The following is an 18165-nucleotide window of genomic DNA, read 5'->3' as shown; positions in this document are numbered from 1 at the left end:
GGATTCTTAAAACCATGGTGACCTGGTCGACAGTGGTGCGGATGCACGTCTACGTACGTAGTGTGACTTATTCAGGCGCTCGCCGCATGCGGCGCGTACATTGCGTTTATGTTTGTGCTGGGTATCCCTGAGCTCCAGCGGCAGTATGTCGTACGGCTGACGCAGCTACCTGTTCCTGCACAAGATCCCGTTCCCCATATGGCCGCGCTTCTCCGAGCCGCACCAGCATGGAATTGAGCGTACGTGGGGAGACTGACGCAGCGGCCCAGGCGCGCAACATGCACATTACCACGTCGGACGGCGTGAAAATCGGCATGTGGCACCACCTGCCCGACTCGCTCTACGAGGAGGTATCCAAGTCGATCGACCCCGAGAACCCCGACCTGCCGGAGGAGGTGTACGAGCGCGCGCTGCGCGAGTACCCTACGTTTGTGTATCTGCATGGGAATGCGATGAACCGCGCGGCGACGTTCCGCGTGCGCACGTACAAGCACCTGTCCAAGGTGCAGAACGCCAACGTGATTGCCATCGACTACCGTGGCTTTGGCGACTCGGAGAGCTTCCCGACGGAGGAAGGCGTGGTCAACGACGCGTACAGCGCGGTGCAGTACGTGCGGGAAAGGTCACTCGACCCCGAGACCGGCCGCCGCCAGTCGCTCGCGATCATGGGCCAGAGTCTCGGCACGGGTATTGCGGCACAGACCGCGCTGCGCCTGTACCGCGACGGCATCCAGCTTGACGCGCTCATCCTCCTCGCCGCCTTCAAGGCCATCCGCCCGATGGTCATCGAGTTCCGCATGGGCGGCGTCGTGCCGATGCTTGGCTGGCTCGAGTACTTCCCATTCCGCGAGCAGGTCATCGAGAAGTTCTTGCACTACAGCTTCAACACGGAGGAGGCGCTTGCCGAGATCCTTCGGGGCCATCGCACCGAAGGCGGCATGACGCCCCCGACGATTCTCCTGATGCACGCCAAGAACGACGAGGTGATTCCGGTGTACCACGGCGACGACCTCTACGCCGGCGTCGAGACTGCATTCGAGGCGATGACCAAGACGTCTGCGTACCACGTGTGGGCGTCCAACGTGCCCGATGTCGGCTTTGTGCAGTCGGTCCTGCACCGCTCCGCGCGCCTGCCCGAGTCGCGAGGCCTGCTGCCGGGCGCGCGTGCGGTCCTACCGCGCAACGCGGTGATGACCTACATGCGCCTGGACGAGGGTGGCCACAACCACCTCTTTGACAAGAACGCGGACCTCCTCCCGATCATGCTTCCTACAAAGCTGAGCGGACGTGCGCCGGCCCATCGCGAATAGATTGTCTATATCATGCACCGTATCGCTGCTCGGAGAGTGCATAGCGCCGAAGGGTATCAAGGAACTGGGCGGCGGTCCAGCGGCCGAGCCATGTCCAGGAAGGCAGCGTGCTGCGTTAGTCGCGCGACGTACCGAAGGTCCGCGATGCGGATCGCCCAGCACGGGAAGCCGTACAGCTGGATGGGACGCGCGCCACGGCCGCAGATCACCACCAGGTCGGGGTCGCTCGTCAGCACGCTGTGCTGCATCACCGCAGCACGCAGCGTAGCGACGTCTGCGTCTTTTGTGAGTTGGTTGGCGGCCAGCACCAGCGGCGGCTTGTCATCGCGCGCGCTCAGCACATTTAGGCGCACGCGCAGGGGAAGCGTCAGGCCCTGCTGGCGGTACGCGGCACACGCCTCGTCGGACACGGCAATGTACAGAGAAAAGGGCGGCACGGCCCCCCCCTGGCCGAGGTGCACGTCGACGTGGATGCACGCCTCGGTCGCTACATTCCCAACATCATCCGGCAGCCCATCGAGCGCCGTGCGGCTTTTTGCGAGCGCGCTCCAGAGCAGCGCGTCGCGGTCATAGACCGAGAGCTCGGCTGTGCCCAGCACGGCGCACCAGGCGGCCAGGCGAAAGACATCGTGCAGCGCGTCCTGCACACGGATTCTCTGCTGCTCCGTCCGATGTCGCGCAAGCGCAATGTACGCACTCGCCTTGGACGGTGCAAGGGGAAAGACGACCGCGAGGTGCTGCGGCACACGCACGCCCTGGATGTCGCTCGGCAGCGGCGTGTCGTCTGCGGCGGCGAGCACAAACGGCAGCGCCTGTATCGCATCGACGATTGCACTGTATATCCCGTACGCAACGTGCAGCAGCAGCAGCAGCACGGAGAACACCGCGCTCGCAGCGCGGCTGGGCGGCGGCCGCACCATGGAGAAGGAACCTGCTGCGCCGGCCCCGATGATCGGGAACCCCACACCTTGCGACGATGCTCCCAGGGACGGCCCTCCCTGCCGAGATCGTGCAGCGTGTGTGTGAGTTGGTGTACCTAGGCTGTGTGCCTCTATGTACGCTGCGTACGCTGGATCCTGAAGGGCTGCCGTCTGCGGCCTTTAACGGGCAGGCGGCGTCGACGTCGGTGGAAGAAACCCGGCGGGACCTCTATTCGCTGTGCCTGGTCAACCGCGCATTTCACGAGTACTCGCAGCCGCTTCTGTTCAGGCGTGTACAGATTACACTGCCGTACCGTTTCATGTATCTATTTGAAGAGGCGGAGCGGAACCGCGCCATGAGCGCGTTATCAGCCATCCGCCTGCTGGACTTTGCAACTTTTCGTGCGCTGGGCCTGCGGCGCACCGTCGGCGAGAGCTCCGAGCGCCGTTTTGTCACGCCCGAGCGCCTCGAGTCGATGATCGAGGCGGCGAGCGGACTCGTGGCGTTCGGCTCCAGCGCGACTATGGACAGCGCCCTGTCCCTCGCCGTCCTCGAGTCGCTCCTGCTGCGGGGCGGTGCGCGCTCGCGGCCTGGGCGCCTGCGTGGCGTGAGTATCGAGCGTGGCTCGCGCGGCGTGACGCACAATGCGCTACAGAGCCTCGATCTCTGTGGCTGTGTCTCGCCGCGCTTTGTCGAGGCCATGTATGACTTTGTCGAGAAGCATCTCGCCGTCTCGACACGCGGCCGGCGCGCGATTTACGACCTGGCCGAGGAGGAGGACAGCGAGGACGAGCGTGGGCGCTCGAATATGCGCACGGATGCCGAGCGTGGGCGCTCTGAGGGGCGGCGTGCGCCGTCCGTGCAGCTCCGGTCGCATGGCCGCACCTTTCCCTCGCTCGAGCGCCTGGGCCTGTCGGGCGTGTCGCTACACCGCGATATCCTGTCGTCGTTTGTGTGTGCTTTTCCAAACCTCACGCACCTCGACCTGTCGCAGACCAAGGCGGATGCGCCGCTGCTCGAGGCGCTCGCCGACTCGCACATCCGCCTCGAGAGCCTGTCGCTGTCGCGCTGCCGTGCGCTGACCTCACAGAGCATCGTCGAGCTGCTTCTTGCGCCCCCGACCGAGAACCTCGTGGAGCTGGCGCTGCAGGGCACGCTGCTCTTCCCCACCCCCCTCTCCCCGGACGATCTGCGGACGATTCTGCGCACGGCGCCGTGTATGCGCAGTGGCGCGCTGCGATACCTCGATCTCGGCGGGTGCCCGCTGACGGACGAGGAGCTGAGTCTCTTCCCGGGCCAGCCAGCGCTCCTCGACCTCGGCCTCGGCTCCATCCCCCGCATCTCACTTCCCGGCGTCGCGACGCTCTTGCTGCACCGCACGCCGAACGTGCAAGTCCTTGATCTGTCCTACAGCTGTGGCGCACACGCCACATCGGGGCACATCCACGCCGTCAACCTATACCATGAGCTTCTTGCTCCGTGCACGCAGCGCCCCCAGGCGCTGGCGATTGCGCAGCAGCTGCGGCGGATGGGCCTCAAGCAGGACGACGCGGCGCCCGACGACGACATGTGGCGCGCGCCGACGAACCTGCGTGTCGTCGAGCTGAGCGCCGTGGCGCTGAACACGGTGCGCGGCGGCCTGAGCACCTGGAAGGTGATCTGGGGCGCCGGGCGCCGCGGCTGGGTCGTCGACGCGGCCGCGGGGCCCAGCCCGTGTGCCGTCGATATTCCGGTCGAGGAGAAACAGGACCGGGGCCGGGGGCGCACGATGCACACGAGCGCCGCCCCCCCTGTGCGCCTTGCGAGTGCGTCGCCAGCGCCAATGCGGTACGCCGACGTGGATACACGCTCGCCCGAGCGCCGCGGCTTGGATCCGATGCGCCGCGACGAGTCGCGTGGGCGCTCGAGCACGTCGCGGTGGCCCGCGCGCTCCGGCTCGCTCTCCCGCCGCGCGCCGCGCGTCGTGCCCGAGGTGCCCCGCATGGCGCCCACACACGAGACGCGCTCGCGCTCGCTGTCCCTCTCCGCGCCCCGGCCGGCGAACGAGGAGGCGAGCGACAAAGACGTGCCGGTGCAGCCACAGGTCGTGCGCGACCTGCCCGAGACGCACCCCCGCCGGCGCGAGCTCGAGCACCTTGCGTCGCTCCACGGCTCGGTCGGCGGCACGATCGGGTGGCACAGTCACAAAATGGAAGTCCTTCTCGGCTACGGCATGCTGGGGCACGAGATCGGGAATTATGCGTGGGTGGCCTACCAAGCGAGCTAGCGCTAATCGTGTCTAGACTCGGGCGTGGCACGCTCCGTGTCTGGGACAACAAGCATATGCCCCATTTTCTCCACCTTTGTCCGTAGGTATCGCTCGAGGTCGGTGCTCTGCGTCATACTGCCGCCGATGAGCGTCACGCCCTGGCTGCGCTGCATCTGCTCGTCCACCTCGTCGTCCCAGTCCGAGTCGTCGTCGCTCAGCTCCGACACGGGCATCGGGCTCACAGATGCGCGCGGAGGCGTCGGCGCAGCCCGTGTGCGGTCCAGCGACACGACCGAGTTGGTCCGTGTGCCGATCGACCCTAGGAGCCGCGGGCGCCGCCGCGCGCGCTTCGGGGCCTGTGCTTGCGTCTGCCACACGCGGGGAATCACCGGTACACGCTCCGAGACGTGGATGCCTTCGGCAGCGAGCGCCTGCATTTTTTCGGGGTTGTTGGTCAAAAGTCGGCATGCATTGATCCCAAGGTCACGAAGAATTGCGCTCGAAATATCGTACTTGCGTGCATCCGGAAGGTGCCCAAGCATCACGTTGGCAGACACGGTATCATGCCCCATATCCTGGAGATTGTACGCACACAGCTTGTCCAGCAGCCCAATGCCACGGCCTTCCTGGCGCATGTAGACGACCACGCCACGCGCCGGCACCGTGCGGCCGTCGGCCATTTTTGTCGACGAAAGCGAGATGCGGCGCAGCGCCTCGTCGAGCTGCTCGCCGCAGTCGCAGCGCTGGCTGCCGATCGTCTCGCCGGTGTAACACTCCGAGTGGATGCGGACGAGGGGGTTGGCAAACGCCGCCTGGTCCTCGTCCAGGTCCGCGCTCTCGGCCACGCTTGGCTGCGAGGCTTCTTGGCACGTCGGGCTCAGGCGGTCGACGTACGCGCCGCGAATGAGACGCTCCATCGGTGTCTCGTTCGCGTGCCACACCGCGTCGAGCGTCCGGCTGCGGAGATGGCGGGGCTTACCCATGGTGCCTTCTTCCTGCTGCTTTTGGATAGAGACATGGTTCTGCGCAGGATCAAAGACCAAAGCGAGGTGTTCCTTGGCGTCGCGGTTGCTGCGGTACAAATGGCAGAAGACTTCGCCATGCGGGGTTGGGACACGTGTCCGGCCCATGCAGCGGACCTCGAGCGGGGGGAGCGTGTGTACCTCTTCCGTCGTGGTAACCTCGGCGGTGGGTGCATCGACTTCCGCCTTGGTCATCTTCTCCACGACGTATTCCTGGCCGTCCGGCAGGTGCTCGAGCGAGCGCTGCGTGGGCTGATTTAGCACTACGCGCCGCGGATCGCTATTCGCTACCGGCGCACCTGAAGGGGGCGGCCGGACGACCGTGCTGTTCGTACTTGCCATCGACAGGCGATTGACAAGTGGATCAGGTCGATCGATCAGACAACCTTCGCAGTCCACACAACGCCAAAAGGCCGATGCAATCAATCCGCAGCTCGCACAGCACTCGTCGCCTGCTTACGTCAGCAACTCCGTGGCGCCGCGAAATTTTTTGGTTGTGGAACCATGGCGCGGCTGGACTTGGATGCACTGCTGCATGTGGCGCCAGAGAGTACGTGGCTTGGCTGACGCAGCAATCGACCCGGAAGCTGGGTACGATGAGGCAGGCGACGCTGCGTCTGTGCCGTCGGACGATGAGGACGCGCCGACGCAGCCCGCACAGGCCCGCAAGCACTATGTCGATATGGGGTCGAGCCGCCTGCGCAAGGCAAAGCTGACGGATTCCGAGGCATTGGCAGATCCAAAGTATAGCGGTGTGCGTACGTCGCGTGCGGCGATGTTTGGCGATGGAGAGGCCGAGGAGGACGAGGACGAGGACGAGGAGGAAGACGAGGAGATCGACCTCGACGACCAAGACATTGACGACGATGAAGAGATCGACAGTGACGAGGTCGACGGGTTCGACGGGGAAGAAGGCGAGGAGCTTGAGGACGAGGAAGAGGAGCATGAGGACGACGATAAAGAGGGTGACGACGACGACGACGACGATGACGACGACGACGATGACGACGACGACGACGACGTACCCGCTCCGCCGCGCGGCACAAAACGCACCGCCTCTGATACTGATGGCCCTACCCAAGAAGAGTCACAGGACTTTCTCACTCAAATCCATTCGCGTCAAGCCCAGGATGCCAAAAAGGGCAAGCAAGTCCAAAAGCAAGTCCGGGCTTGGGAGCAAGCCCTGCGCATGCGTATCGCCCTGCAAAAGACGAGTGCCATGATCGCGCGCCTCCCCCCGGCCTCGTCTATGGACGCGTACTTTGACGCATCGCCCTCTACGCGCGAGCACCTCGATGGGGCCGCAGTTGAGCTTGAGGATATTGCCAGCACGCTCCTCGACGTGCGTCTGCGCCTCTGGGAGCAAAACGTGCCTGCGCTGCGTGACGAACTTTCACAGCGTGTACACCGCGAGGCCAGTGGCGCCAAAGCGCTGAGCGATCTCGAGGCGGCGCTCGACCCCCACCGCCGCATGCTCCTGACGCGCTGGTCGAACAAGATTGCGGCCGCGCCCGAGTCGCGCAATGCCCCCGGCGGCCGTCTGCAATTGCGTGCGATGAACCAAGGCGTAGTCGAGCAGCTCGACCAGGCGCTCTCTGGCGACGGCCTCGCGCGGCTTGTCGAGCGTACGCGTGTCTGGCGCCCGACCGACGCCGAGCGTCTTGGCGTGGAAGCCGAGGACAAGGACGGGCGGTCTGCGCAGGACGTGGACGTCTTTGACGATAGCGACTTTTACGCGCAGCTCCTGCGTGACCTGGTCGACAATGCCGGCCTCGTGCAGGCTGGCACGTCCGCGGTCGCGAGTGATGCGCTGCATGCGCGCAAGAAGAAGCGCGCCGTCGACGTGCGTGCGAGCAAAGGGCGCCGCATTCGCTACGAGATCATCGACAAGGTGCAAAACTTTATGCCGCCGATCCCCCGCACGACGTGGGACGAGGACCAAATCCAGCGCTTCTTTGCGCGCCTCGCCGGTGCCCCTACCGAGGACGCAGAGGAGGAGGAGGCGGCGGATGCCGAGCACGACGGATTCCGCCTGTTTGCATAGAGGCTATATACCACGAATTGCGCTAATCGCCATGTGCCGCGGTCAGCGAGCGTTTCGCCACCTCCCAGTACCCTGCGAGGTTGCTTCCGAGGACTTCCTTCACCTTGAAGTCGGTCGGGCATGCCTCGGTCCGGACAATGCCCGCGGAAAAGGTGCGGTCGCGGACCGGCCCCTCAAAGACGAGCTCGCACGAGTTGTTTGCATAGTCGACCGACGCCTGCTCCTCGTCATGCTCCGGCGTCCCTTCGCGGGGCCGCCCGGGGTCGGTCCAGTCGATGCGGACCGTCATCAGGCGCTTGTACGCCTTGAGCGCCTTGGCCGAGCCCTCAACGACCACCAGCGCGAGGTCCGGGTGGGTAATGACGACGCCGCCGAGATGGTGCTGCTGCGCATTCTTGCGCACCTTGAACTTGTGCGACGGGCTGACCAGGTAGCGGATACGGTATACATGGCACCAGATGCCCTTTTCTTCCTCGACCTTGGTCTTGTACATGCGCCGCTGCTGCCGCTCGTCGTCGGTGAGCATCCGCTCGAGATTCGTCTGCTCGTGCTGCTCGCGGCGCGCTGTGACTTCGCGGCGCACGCGCGCCTCGACCTTGGTGGGGTCGGCCACCGCCTCGGACGAGAGGACGCGCATCAAATTCGAGAGCTTCACCTTGGGCGGGTCCGGGGGCAAGAGGCCCATCTTGACGCGGTCGCGCTTGTCCTGCTGCTCGGCCGCGCGGCGCTGCTTGCGCATCTTTTTCATCTCTTGCTTCGTGAGCATCACGCCACGGGGCTGCACACGCAGCAGACCTGTCGGCGCTGGGATGGGAATCGGATGCTGCACGAGGTGGTCAATTGGCGAGCCTTCGCCCGCGAGGTTCGGCAGGCTGCCGGACGCAGATGTACCCGGGGCAGATGGCACCTCGTCGTAGCTCTTGCCCGGCAACAGGCCAAGGTCCCACCACTCGGCGTCGGGCGGCGTCGGGCGGCGCAGGATGCGCTCGTCGCCGAGCAGCTCGTCCTGGAGCCCCGCCTTGCGTGCACGCTCCTCGATGCGCTCTTTCAGCGCATTCATCTGCTCTTCCCGGCGGATCTGCTCGGCCTCGAGAATGTAGCGGCCCGGACGATGGAACTGCAGCGAGCGATGCATGCTTTTTCGTTTGGGTCCGGTGGGCTCTTCGGGCGCCGCAGCGAGGTACGGATTCGACTCGGGCGGCGGCGGCGGCGGCTTGGCCTTGGGCGCGGGCGGCGGCGCGCTCGGGCGGCCTGGCAGTGGACGCTGGTTGGCCGTGATGGACGAGATTTTCGGTGCGAGCGAGCGGAAGCGTTCCTGGATGCGCGCCGCATCGCCGAGGAGCAGCGGGTGGATACCGGTCGGCACCGGCTCGCGCTCCCCGCCGGGCGTGCGCACCGGCGCGCTCGGCGCGCCCTGCGTTGGCGGCGGCGCGTCTGGACGGCTTGGCGGCGCTTCGTCCTTTTTCGCGCTTGGCGGCGCGCTCGGCAGCCCTGAGCGCGCAAATGCGGCCTGTGACCGCTTCCTGGCCTCTTCAATGACCTTGCTCAGGTCGCGCCCCCCCTCGGGCCTGCTGCGCTTATCCCCCCGCGCGTCCCCCGCCTCTGGGTATTCTCGCTTCGGCGCCATGGTACGTTGCCACGTGATCGCCGGGCCGTGCATGGGCCTTATTGGCCCTCTAGGCCGTGTTGCTTGAATTTTCTTCACGGGTTCGCATCGTCCCTTCTTTGCTAGTGTGACAGACGATGTCTGCATTCCGCGACCAGAGCCGGCGCCAGGACGCCTATAAAGCCAAGGGTGCCTTTAAGCAGGATGAGCTTCGTCGCCGCCGTGAGGAGGCGCAGGTCGAGATCCGCCGGCAGAAGCGTGAAGAGAGCATGGCCAAGCGCCGCAACCTGAACCTACAGCAGGTCTCCGATGCGCCCGACTCGGACGAGGAGGACGAGGTGAACGACGACCTGGACATGCAGATTACATCGCAGCTCCCCCAGATGGTGCAAGGCGTGCAGAGCGACAACCTCGATCTGCAGCTCGAAGCGACGACCAAGTTCCGCAAGCTCCTCTCGAAAGAGAAGAACCCCCCCATCGACCGTGTGATTTCGTGTGGTGTCGTGCCGCGTTTTGTCGAGTTCCTGCGCAGCCCCCACAGCATGATCCAGTTCGAGGCGGCATGGGCGCTGACCAACATTGCGTCCGGCACGTCCGAGCACACTCAGGTCGTGATCAACTGCGGCGCGGTGCCTATCTTTATCGAGCTCCTCTCCTCGCCGGTCCTCGACGTGCGTGAGCAGGCGGTGTGGGCGCTCGGCAACATTGCGGGTGACTCGACCAAGTGCCGCGACTTTGTGCTCCAGCAAGGCGCGATGCGCTCGCTCCTCGAGCTCCTCAGCGAGGACCACAAGGTGAGCATGCTGCGCAATGCGACGTGGACGCTGAGCAACCTGTGCCGCGGCAAGAACCCTCAGCCGAGCTGGGAGTTGGTCGCGCCTGCGCTGCCCACGCTCACCAAGCTCGTCTACGCAATGGACGATGAGATTCTGATCGACGCGTGCTGGGCGATCTCCTACCTCTCCGACGGTGCCAACGAAAAGATCCAGGCGGTGATCGAGAGCGGCGTGTGCCGCCGTCTGGTCGACCTGCTCATGCACCCCTCGACCGCGGTGCAGACGCCCGCTCTGCGCTCCGTCGGCAACATTGTCACCGGTGACGACATGCAGACGCAGGTCATTGTGGCGTCGGGTGCACTGACGCCGCTGCTCTCGCTGCTTTCCTCGCCCAAGGACGGCATCAAGAAGGAGGCGTGCTGGACCATTTCCAACATCACTGCCGGTTCGCCGAACCAGATCCAGTCGGTGATTGACGCAAACATCATCCCGCCGCTGATCCACATCTTGAGCCACGCCGACTTTAAGACGAAGAAGGAGGCGTGCTGGGCGATCAGCAATGCGACGAGCGGCGGTCTGCAGCAGCCGCAGCAGATCCGGTACCTCGTCTCGCAGGGCTGCATCAAGCCGCTGTGCGACCTGCTCAAGTGCATGGACAACAAGATCATCCAGGTCGCCCTCGACGGCCTCGAGAACATCCTCAAGATCGGCGAGCAGGACAAGGAGGCGATGGGCCCTGGCTCCTCGAACCAGTACGCTCTGTACATTGAAGAGTGCGGCGGCATGGTCAGCATCCATGCGCTGCAGAACCACGAAAACTTTGACATCTACAAGAAGTGCTTCCACATCATGGACAAGTACTTCCCGGAGGATGACGTCCAGGAGGACACGGGCATCGATGCGCCGCAGGTCAACGAGGCGGGCGCGTTCGCGTTCCCGTCCAACATGGCCGCGCCCCAGGCAGGATTCCAGTTCGGGCCCGCGCCGGGCGGCCAGGACATGCAGTCCTAAGACCACGCAGTGCGCGTCCGGTCAGGCGGACAGCTGTACAGTACGCCCAGGTCATAGTGCTAGTTTACATATGGTACAGTGACTATGTTTTATCCACAGAGGGACGGTGCAGCGTCTCGCCGTACTGCGCAAGGAGAATCGCAAGCGACGAGTGCTGCCCTTTGTCGGGCGCCGCGCCAAGCACCGTGCCTTGGTCGAGAATGCTCTGCACAACCTCGCCAGACGACGGCGAAGAGCGCGACGAGGCACTTTCGGAGGGTGGGGGGGGGCACAGAGACGCACTGCTCTGCGACGAGCGCGCCTCGGTGCGCCCGAGCGACGCGCCGAGCACCGGCATCTCGCCACGGCCCAGCGACGTGCCGAGCACCGGCATCTCGCCACGTCCCAGCGACACGGGCTGCACTTCAGAGCTCGCACGGGCGCGCGTCGCCTGGACGTTCTGCGCCGCGTCGCGCTCGTCCCATGTGCGCCCAAGCCGCGCGCCAGACGCACTGTTGCTCCGCACGCGGTACGTGCGTGTCGTGACGGGGGGGAGCAGGCCGGGCGCAGGCCCTTCGAGGCTGCGCAGCGCCTCGCTGGGGCGCGCCGCCGGGCGCGACAGGTCGCTGCGTGTCCGCCCGGTGCTGCGGCTGCTCGTCGAGTCGGATACGGGCGACGCCGAGAGACTCGGCGACGCCTCGCTCGCATCGGTCGACGAGACAGACAGATTTTCCTGCGAGCGCCGCTGCACGAGCGACAGGAGCGCCGTCGGCGACAAGACACCGGAAAAGCGCGAGGATGTCTCGCTGTCGTCCGTGCGGAGCGGCGGCGTGTGCCGCTCCTCGGGCGTGCGGGGATACGCGCTGCCTGTCGCGCGCTTGAGCAGGCTCGAGAGACTCGCTCGCGAGTTGATGCGCGGCACGCGTAGCCCCGGGGACTCGTCTTCGTGGAGCACCTTGTGGATCGCCGGCGCAGTGCTCGCGCTCTGGGGCCACAGCGCACGCAGCGACGACGCGGGGTGCGCCGCCTTTTCCAAAAAGTAGGGCAGGCTCGGCCGCCGCCGTGCGTCGAGCGGCGGCGAGACGGTGCCAGTGCGCTGCGGCGCGTCCTGCACGTCCGTGCGCACACTCAGCGGGACTGCCGGCGAGGCACGCCGCGTCTGGGGGACCAGAGGGGCGGAAAACACGGGCGTGCGCACGGCGAGGTCCGGCGTACCCTCGCGCGAGATCGGCGCGAGCGCCGCGTCGCCCCACTGCATCGTGTACCCCAGCTCACGCACGCTGTATGGCTCCACGTGCCCGTCTGGCCCGTACGTGTCGAGGTACTGCCGTATCACCGCGACGCACTGGGTGTGTTGGTTGGCCGAGGCTAGTGATTCGGGTGTTTGTCCGTCCTTGTCGACCGGCGCTGGGCGCGCACCGTTCTCCAGAAGCGTGCACACCACAGCATAGTGACCATTGGCAGCGGCAAAGTGCAGCGCAGTCGACCCCTCGACGCCGGGCCCGCCGGCGGCGCGTGCGCGCGCGCGGGAAAGCTGGACGTCTGCGCCGAACGCGATGAGGAGCTGCGTCGCGACGAGGTCTCCGACGCATGCTGCGACGTGCAGCGGTGCGACACCATGCAGCATGCTATTCGGCGATTGCCCGTTCTCGAGTGCATACAGGACCAGCGCAACGTTGCCGGTGCCTGCTGCGCGGTGTAGTCCCAGCGAGTGGGTCGCATTTTTCTCGTGCAGCGTGCTTGGGCTGCTATTTCCTGGCTGTGCGAGCGCGAGCGTACTCGTGCTCGCGCTCGCCAAGCTCACGCGTAGAGGCCCGCTACGCACCATCGCTCGCGATCCTGCCGCAGAGCACCGTCGCCATAAACTACGCCCAGGGCGGCCCGGGGGCCACGCCGCCCTTGCAGATCGGGATCGGGACTTGTTGTGGAGGCACTATTTATACTAGCGACGCGGCGCGCCCTCCGAGGGCTCTTTGGTCCGCTTGAAGGGGTTGTGGAGGCGCGAGCGGCGGTGGCGCACGCCGCTCGCGCCGCCGCCCTCGGCGAGCGACTGCGAGTCGAAGCGCTGGCCGTACATCGACTGCGAGTCGCGCATGGACTGCGTATCGTCAATATGCGTCGCCGACGACGCCGGTTGCAGCTGCTGCTGCTGCTGCTGCTGCTGCACCTGCGACTCGCTGCGCGGCATCTGGCTCGCGTTGCTTTCCGACTTTTTGTGGTGGAAGGGGCTGGTGACCACATTAAAGATGCCTTTGCCACCGTGCGCGACACCCTTTCCGATACCACCGATACCGCCAATGACGCCGGACGCGACGTTGCGGCCGAGCGCGCCGCCCTTGCCCGTGCGGTTGTTGGCATAGACCGGGCGGAACTCGAAGCGCGCCGTGATGGTGCTGTCGGGTCCTGCACCGTGGCCGGTGAGCTGGTAGGTGCGCTCGTGCACCTCGAACGGCTCGAGCTCGGCGAGGTTGACGTGCGCCACACCCAGGGGGTCCGACGCGCCGACCTGATCCCAGTCGCGTACATTAAAGGTGTAGTCGTGCGTCAGGCGCGACTTGATGACCACTTCGGGCAGCACGTCGTTAAACGTGGGGTGCAGCGTCTTCTTCACCGTCTTGGACCGCGCGAGCTCGTGGCCATTGTCCTCAAAGATCACGTAGGGATCCGACTTGCCGCCGCGGTCGGCAGAGCGCAGGTTCGCGCAGCTGACGACCTCGATGGTGAGCACACCCTGGTTCACGATACTCTCGATCGGCTCGAGGTGCACGTCGACCGGCACGTAGCGGCAGCTGATCTTGATCTCGTTCTGCACCGGGACCACCTGGCCGTTTGACGCAAAGTTGGCAATGTTCTTGCCGCCTTGCGTGGCAAAGTCGACGCCGCCCTTGGCGATGCCGCCCGCGCTCTTGAACGCCTTGCCCGGCATCGCGCCAACGGACTTGGCGTCGGGCATGTTCATCTCGGGCATGCTGGGCATGTTTGGCAGGTCGATCTCGGGCATGTCAAAGGCGTGGCTGCCGACGGGCTGGAGCGTGAGCTCGGTGGGCTGCTCGAGACACTTTTCGAGCAGCTCCTTGGTCGAGCACATGTACTCTGCAAACACGTCGTCGTCCGACGCACCGTTGCGCAGACGGAACCACACGTTGGAGACTTCGAGCTCGCGGATGACCGCCTCGCCGACCTCGTCCCAGTTGTAGTTCTTCTTGCGGCGCTCGGTGGTGTACGCAGGCCAGTAGCTGTCGTCAAACACCACCTCGAGCTGCGCGCGCGGCTTGAGGATCTGGCCCGAGATCATGTTGAACGCAAGCACACCCGAGCGGTGCTGCAGGAGCTCTTGGGCGCTGAGGTGCACACCGCTGTCCTCGTCCTCCTCGTCGTCGTCCTGGACGGCCTGGCCGGCAACGATCTGGTCGTCGTTCTCGCCGTCCTCGGCGGCTTGCTGCTGGCGCACCGCATCGGGCGAGTCGAGCGCCGAGCCGGGGGGCGCAGAGGGCTGCTTCGACTTGGCCTTGGCCTCGGCGGCCATCTTCTTGTTCTGCTCGATAAAGTTGGCGCCTTCGACGTGCATCGCCGGGATGAACTCGAGGTCAAAGTCGATCTTGCCCTTCAGCGTGCCGTTCGACTGCTTCAGCTTCTCACGGAGCGTGTGGCGGCCGTTGCTGCGGTAGGGGTAGGCACGGTCTTCGACGTTGTCCTCGGCGTACTTGCTCACAGGCAGGTCGACAAAGCCGAGCGTGCGGTCCGCGGTGCTCGACTGGTAGTCCATCACCTCCAGGCGCACAATCTCCGAGGTGGAGTGCACCGGGGCGTACAGCACCTGGTTCCACACGGGGTTCAGGTCGTTGTCGATGACTGCCGTGCCGCTCACAATCAGGTTGTTCACGCGGAGCATCGCGTAGGGGTCCGACTTGCCGCCCATGAGCGCCTCGACGTTCTTGATGTCGACCGCGCCGCGGATCCACACCTTCAGCACACCGATAGGGGGGCGGTACGAGTTGGAGCCGTTGATACTGCCCGCCATCACGACCGGTTTCCAGAGCGCCGACATGCGCACGCGGCTCTGCGGAGTCTGGGGCACCGGGAACCAGTCCTGCTGGCGCTTCTTGGCCTGGATCAGGTCGTCGATCTTGGTGCTCAGCGAGGCGATCGTGGGATTGCCCGCCAGCTCGCGTGCGTCGATAATCTCGACCGTGAGCACACTCGAAGCACGGTCCGTCACGAGGAACTCGGTCACGTCCTCAAAGATCGGGTCGCGCGTGTCCTTGATCACGTCCGTCTCCTTAATCACCTTGTTGTTGAGCAGGAGACGCGCCTTGGGGTCCATCTCGCCCGGAATGCTCGCCTTCTTTACGAGCTCCTTGGCCTGGTGGAGCGTAAGGCGGATCACGCCCGCGTTCGTCTCGGGGAGCGGCAAAGGCGTGCCGTCCTCGGCGGTCTCGGGCTTGAGCACGGGGTAGTACGAGAGCGAGAACTGCACTGAACCGTGGGGCGACTGGTTGTACATCACCGCCTTGTTCAGCTGGCCCGGCTCGGGGTTCTCGTTCAGCGAGTCGAGGTCAAAGGTCGTCACACCCAAGCGCGTGTCTGGGCGGTTGCCGTTGTAGTCGTAGATCGAGAGCGTGAGCAGGCCCTGGAGCTCCTTGAGCAGGATGTACTTGGTTTCCTTGTACGTCGGCTGCGTCGTCGACTCCTTGACGCGCGTACGCTCAATCTCCTTGCCGTCGTTCAGTGCAAGCGCGACGTAAGGGTCGGGCGTACCGCCGGCAAACTTGACGCCGACCAGGTCGCGGGCGCTCCAGATGGTCACCTGAAGCACACCGGCGGTGGAGTCGAGCGGAGTGCCCGACATCATCTCCTCGAGGTTGATCGAGAACTGGTTGGGGTTGTACATCATCGGGCCGAGGTTTGCGTGGATCTGGTTCTGGATGAAGCCCGACAGACCCGGGAGCGCCGCGACATCGAGGCCCAGCGCGCTACCGCCGATCGGCTTCAGCTCGTAGTCAAAGCTCGGCGGCTCCATGAACGACAGATCGAGCACCTGGACATGCGGAAAGCTGCTGATGAGCTTCAGGCGGATACGCATCGAGCCCACAAAGCTCATGTTCTCGAGCAGGATCGGAAGGCCGGCGCCGATCATGCCCTTTCCGACGCGGATTGTGAGCACGACCTTGGGGTTGATCTTCTTCGAGGCCTGGTGCACGGTCAGGTCCTGAACGTCGTTCGGGGTAAAGCTAATCTTCCAGTCCATCACAATCACATCGTCGTCGGTGTCGGGCAGCGTGCGCACATAGTCCACGATCGGGGCCTTGGTACCCAGCGTAAAGGTGGTGAGACGCAGCGAGTCGAGAAACGGCGGGCACTGCGACTTGAGCACCTCGTCGACCGACTGGATGATCGTCGCACTGAGCACCGGCTCGTAGATCAGCCAGAAACGCGACAGGAAGTTGTTGATCCAGCGCGCGGTCTCGTTCTCGGTCATCATGCGCTGGCGCGCGAGCTCACGCGAGACGTCGTCACGCATGCGCGAGCGCATGCGGCGGTTCGACGTGCAGTAGTAGGTACCGCAAATGCTCAGAATAATCAGGAGCGTGCCCCAGCCGCCGCCAAAGCGCGTCACAAAGTAGGTGATAATGACCGAGGCGACAATCACCGCCGCGTCCGACCACATGTAGCCGTAGTACGCGTCGCTCAAAAACGAGCTGATGAGGTTCGTGTCGCGCATGCGCGACTCGGTGTCCTCCAGCTGGCCGGGCTTGAGGTCGCGCAGGCTGCGCGACGCGCCGATCCAGCCGACCGTGTACCAGTCGGGGATGTTCAGCGAGGTTTCGCCCGCCGGCAGCGAGCCCGGGACCACCTCGCCGTAGCCGAGCTGGCCAGCCTGGCGCGAGGCATGGTCCACGTCGCGGATGCCGACATTGGGGCGCACCTTGGAGCCGCCGAGGTCGGACTGGACGGAGCGGTTGAGCTTCGCCTCCTCCTCCTTCTTGGCCTGCTCCTGCTTCACCGCGAGCTCGCCCTTGGGCTTGAGCTCGTCGCGAGCCTTGGCTGCCTGCCTCCCCTTTTCCTCCGGCGAAGCATCTTCGCTAAAGGTCTGTACGTCGGCGCCCTGCGCCTCTAGGTTCTGCGCAATCGCATTTTCGGCCTCCTTGCCTTCCTCTTCAGGCTTGCCTTTCGAAAAGGGGTTGCTCAGAGCCACCATGCCGCGAGAGCGCAACGAGGTACGCAGCCAACCTGGCGCGCGGCGCAATCACAGTGTTTGATTTCCCCGCCGCCGCGTGGGGCCCGATGCGCCGATGGCTGTGCGTCGGCGCGCGCGTGTCTACGTCAGCTGACTCAGCCGCTACAAGGCGTCTACGCGGTGTCTACGCGGCGTCGTGCGCTACTTGCGCGCCTTCTTGGACGGGCGCTTCTCCTCCTCTTCAAGGTCGATCTCGCGGTCGTCGTCGTCGTCCTCCTCTTCGTCTTCCTCGTCGTCCTCGTCGTCCTCGTCGTCATCCTCAAAGAGCGAGGGTTGCTCATAGTGCTGCACAGCGTTCGGATAGAGATCCTCCACAATCGCACGGCCGATGCTGCCGGCCACCTGGCGGCTCTGCGAGTCAAAGAAGGAAGAGAAGAAGGAGCCCGGCTCAAAGTCGTCTTCCTCTTCATCGTCCTCCTCCTCGGCGTCGACGTCGATCTCCTTCAGGTCGCCGACCGTCGGCTTGAGCTTGGCGAGGTTCTTCGCGTCCGACTTCCAGTGGATCTCGGACTTTTGCGGGATGGTCTCGGCCGCAAAGTCGAACTGCGACGAAAAGGGGCCGGCCTTGGGGTCCAGCTTGAATTCCTTCGTGAGGACCGCGTCCGAGATGTAGTCGTTCGGCGCAAAGTGGAACTCGATCGTAGCCGCGCGGGGGTCGGCCGCGTCGCGCTTCACGTCGATCTTGGTCAGCGAGTTGAGCAGCGCGTGGTCATCGTCGTCAATGTAGACGTTCGTCGAGACACAGTTCGTCAGCGCCTGCGGCCAGAACTGCTCAATCTTGTCGAGGACCTGGGCACGCTTCGCAAAGATGGGCTCGTGCAGGCGCGCCGAGAATTTGACTGCGTCAGCGAAACGACATACCCAGCTCGGCCTCGGCCGCGTCAATCTCCTGCTCGACCGCCTTCAGGTCGGCCGCAACGCTCTCCGGGATCTGTCCGATTTCGGGCTGCCTCGACATGCTGTGCAGAGCGAAATTTGGCCCGCCGCCACTCCACGTGTGCTTAGTCAGC

General features: G+C 65.0%; 10 protein-coding genes across 10 annotated transcripts; 4 read left to right on the top strand and 6 right to left on the bottom strand.

The window, feature by feature from the left end:
• Nucleotides 1–14: 14 nt before the first annotated feature.
• On the top strand, nucleotides 15–1310 carry MJAP1_001297 (acylglycerol lipase; the record flags this gene model as incomplete). Its single annotated transcript, XM_060265260.1, has 4 exons — nucleotides 15–53; nucleotides 76–143; nucleotides 166–239; nucleotides 262–1310. 4 exons carry the CDS (start codon nucleotides 15–17, stop codon nucleotides 1308–1310), a joined length of 1230 nt encoding a protein of 409 aa, XP_060121243.1.
• A 10-nt stretch (nucleotides 1311–1320) lies between these two features.
• Nucleotides 1321–2230, bottom strand: MJAP1_001296 (ditrans,polycis-polyprenyl diphosphate synthase [(2E,6E)-farnesydiphosphate specific]; the record flags this gene model as incomplete). Its single annotated transcript, XM_060265259.1, has 2 exons — nucleotides 1321–1420; nucleotides 1443–2230. The coding sequence occupies 2 exons, from the start codon at nucleotides 2228–2230 to the stop codon at nucleotides 1321–1323; spliced, it is 888 nt and encodes a 295-aa protein (XP_060121242.1).
• Nucleotides 2231–2286: 56 nt separating this feature from the next.
• MJAP1_001295 (uncharacterized protein) lies at nucleotides 2287–4497 on the top strand (the record flags this gene model as incomplete). The annotated part of the gene is made up of 1 exon (XM_060265258.1): nucleotides 2287–4497. One exon carries the CDS (start codon nucleotides 2287–2289, stop codon nucleotides 4495–4497), a length of 2211 nt encoding a protein of 736 aa, XP_060121241.1.
• A 2-nt stretch (nucleotides 4498–4499) lies between these two features.
• On the bottom strand, nucleotides 4500–5843 carry RIB1 (GTP cyclohydrolase II; the record flags this gene model as incomplete). Its single annotated transcript, XM_060265257.1, has 1 exon — nucleotides 4500–5843. One exon carries the CDS (start codon nucleotides 5841–5843, stop codon nucleotides 4500–4502), a length of 1344 nt encoding a protein of 447 aa, XP_060121240.1.
• Nucleotides 5844–6005: 162 nt separating this feature from the next.
• Nucleotides 6006–7545, top strand: BFR2 (rRNA-processing protein bfr2; the record flags this gene model as incomplete). Its single annotated transcript, XM_060265256.1, has 2 exons — nucleotides 6006–6051; nucleotides 6074–7545. 2 exons carry the CDS (start codon nucleotides 6006–6008, stop codon nucleotides 7543–7545), a joined length of 1518 nt encoding a protein of 505 aa, XP_060121239.1.
• Nucleotides 7546–7567: 22 nt separating this feature from the next.
• On the bottom strand, nucleotides 7568–9172 carry prp3 (U4/U5/U6 small nuclear ribonucleoprotein prp3; the record flags this gene model as incomplete). The annotated part of the gene is made up of 1 exon (XM_060265255.1): nucleotides 7568–9172. One exon carries the CDS (start codon nucleotides 9170–9172, stop codon nucleotides 7568–7570), a length of 1605 nt encoding a protein of 534 aa, XP_060121238.1.
• Nucleotides 9173–9288: 116 nt separating this feature from the next.
• SRP1 (Importin alpha subunit (Karyopherin alpha subunit) (Serine-rich RNA polymerase I suppressor protein)) lies at nucleotides 9289–10938 on the top strand (the record flags this gene model as incomplete). Its single annotated transcript, XM_060265254.1, has 1 exon — nucleotides 9289–10938. The coding sequence occupies one exon, from the start codon at nucleotides 9289–9291 to the stop codon at nucleotides 10936–10938; it is 1650 nt and encodes a 549-aa protein (XP_060121237.1).
• Nucleotides 10939–11020: 82 nt separating this feature from the next.
• Nucleotides 11021–12745, bottom strand: MJAP1_001290 (uncharacterized protein; the record flags this gene model as incomplete). The annotated part of the gene is made up of 1 exon (XM_060265253.1): nucleotides 11021–12745. One exon carries the CDS (start codon nucleotides 12743–12745, stop codon nucleotides 11021–11023), a length of 1725 nt encoding a protein of 574 aa, XP_060121236.1.
• A 114-nt stretch (nucleotides 12746–12859) lies between these two features.
• On the bottom strand, nucleotides 12860–17116 carry MJAP1_001289 (uncharacterized protein; the record flags this gene model as incomplete). Its single annotated transcript, XM_060265252.1, has 1 exon — nucleotides 12860–17116. The coding sequence occupies one exon, from the start codon at nucleotides 17114–17116 to the stop codon at nucleotides 12860–12862; it is 4257 nt and encodes a 1418-aa protein (XP_060121235.1).
• A 180-nt stretch (nucleotides 17117–17296) lies between these two features.
• On the bottom strand, nucleotides 17297–18113 carry MJAP1_001288 (uncharacterized protein; the record flags this gene model as incomplete). Its single annotated transcript, XM_060265251.1, has 2 exons — nucleotides 17297–17994; nucleotides 18017–18113. The coding sequence occupies 2 exons, from the start codon at nucleotides 18111–18113 to the stop codon at nucleotides 17297–17299; spliced, it is 795 nt and encodes a 264-aa protein (XP_060121234.1).
• Between the last annotated feature and the right edge of the window lie 52 nt (nucleotides 18114–18165).

The sequence above is a fragment of the Malassezia japonica genome, chromosome 2, assembly GCF_029542785.1.
Source record: "Malassezia japonica chromosome 2, complete sequence".
In the NCBI taxonomy this organism is placed as follows: domain Eukaryota; kingdom Fungi; phylum Basidiomycota; class Malasseziomycetes; order Malasseziales; family Malasseziaceae; genus Malassezia; species Malassezia japonica.
The sequence above is the reverse complement of the archived record's forward strand: the minus strand, read 5'-3'. Positions and strand labels throughout refer to the sequence as shown.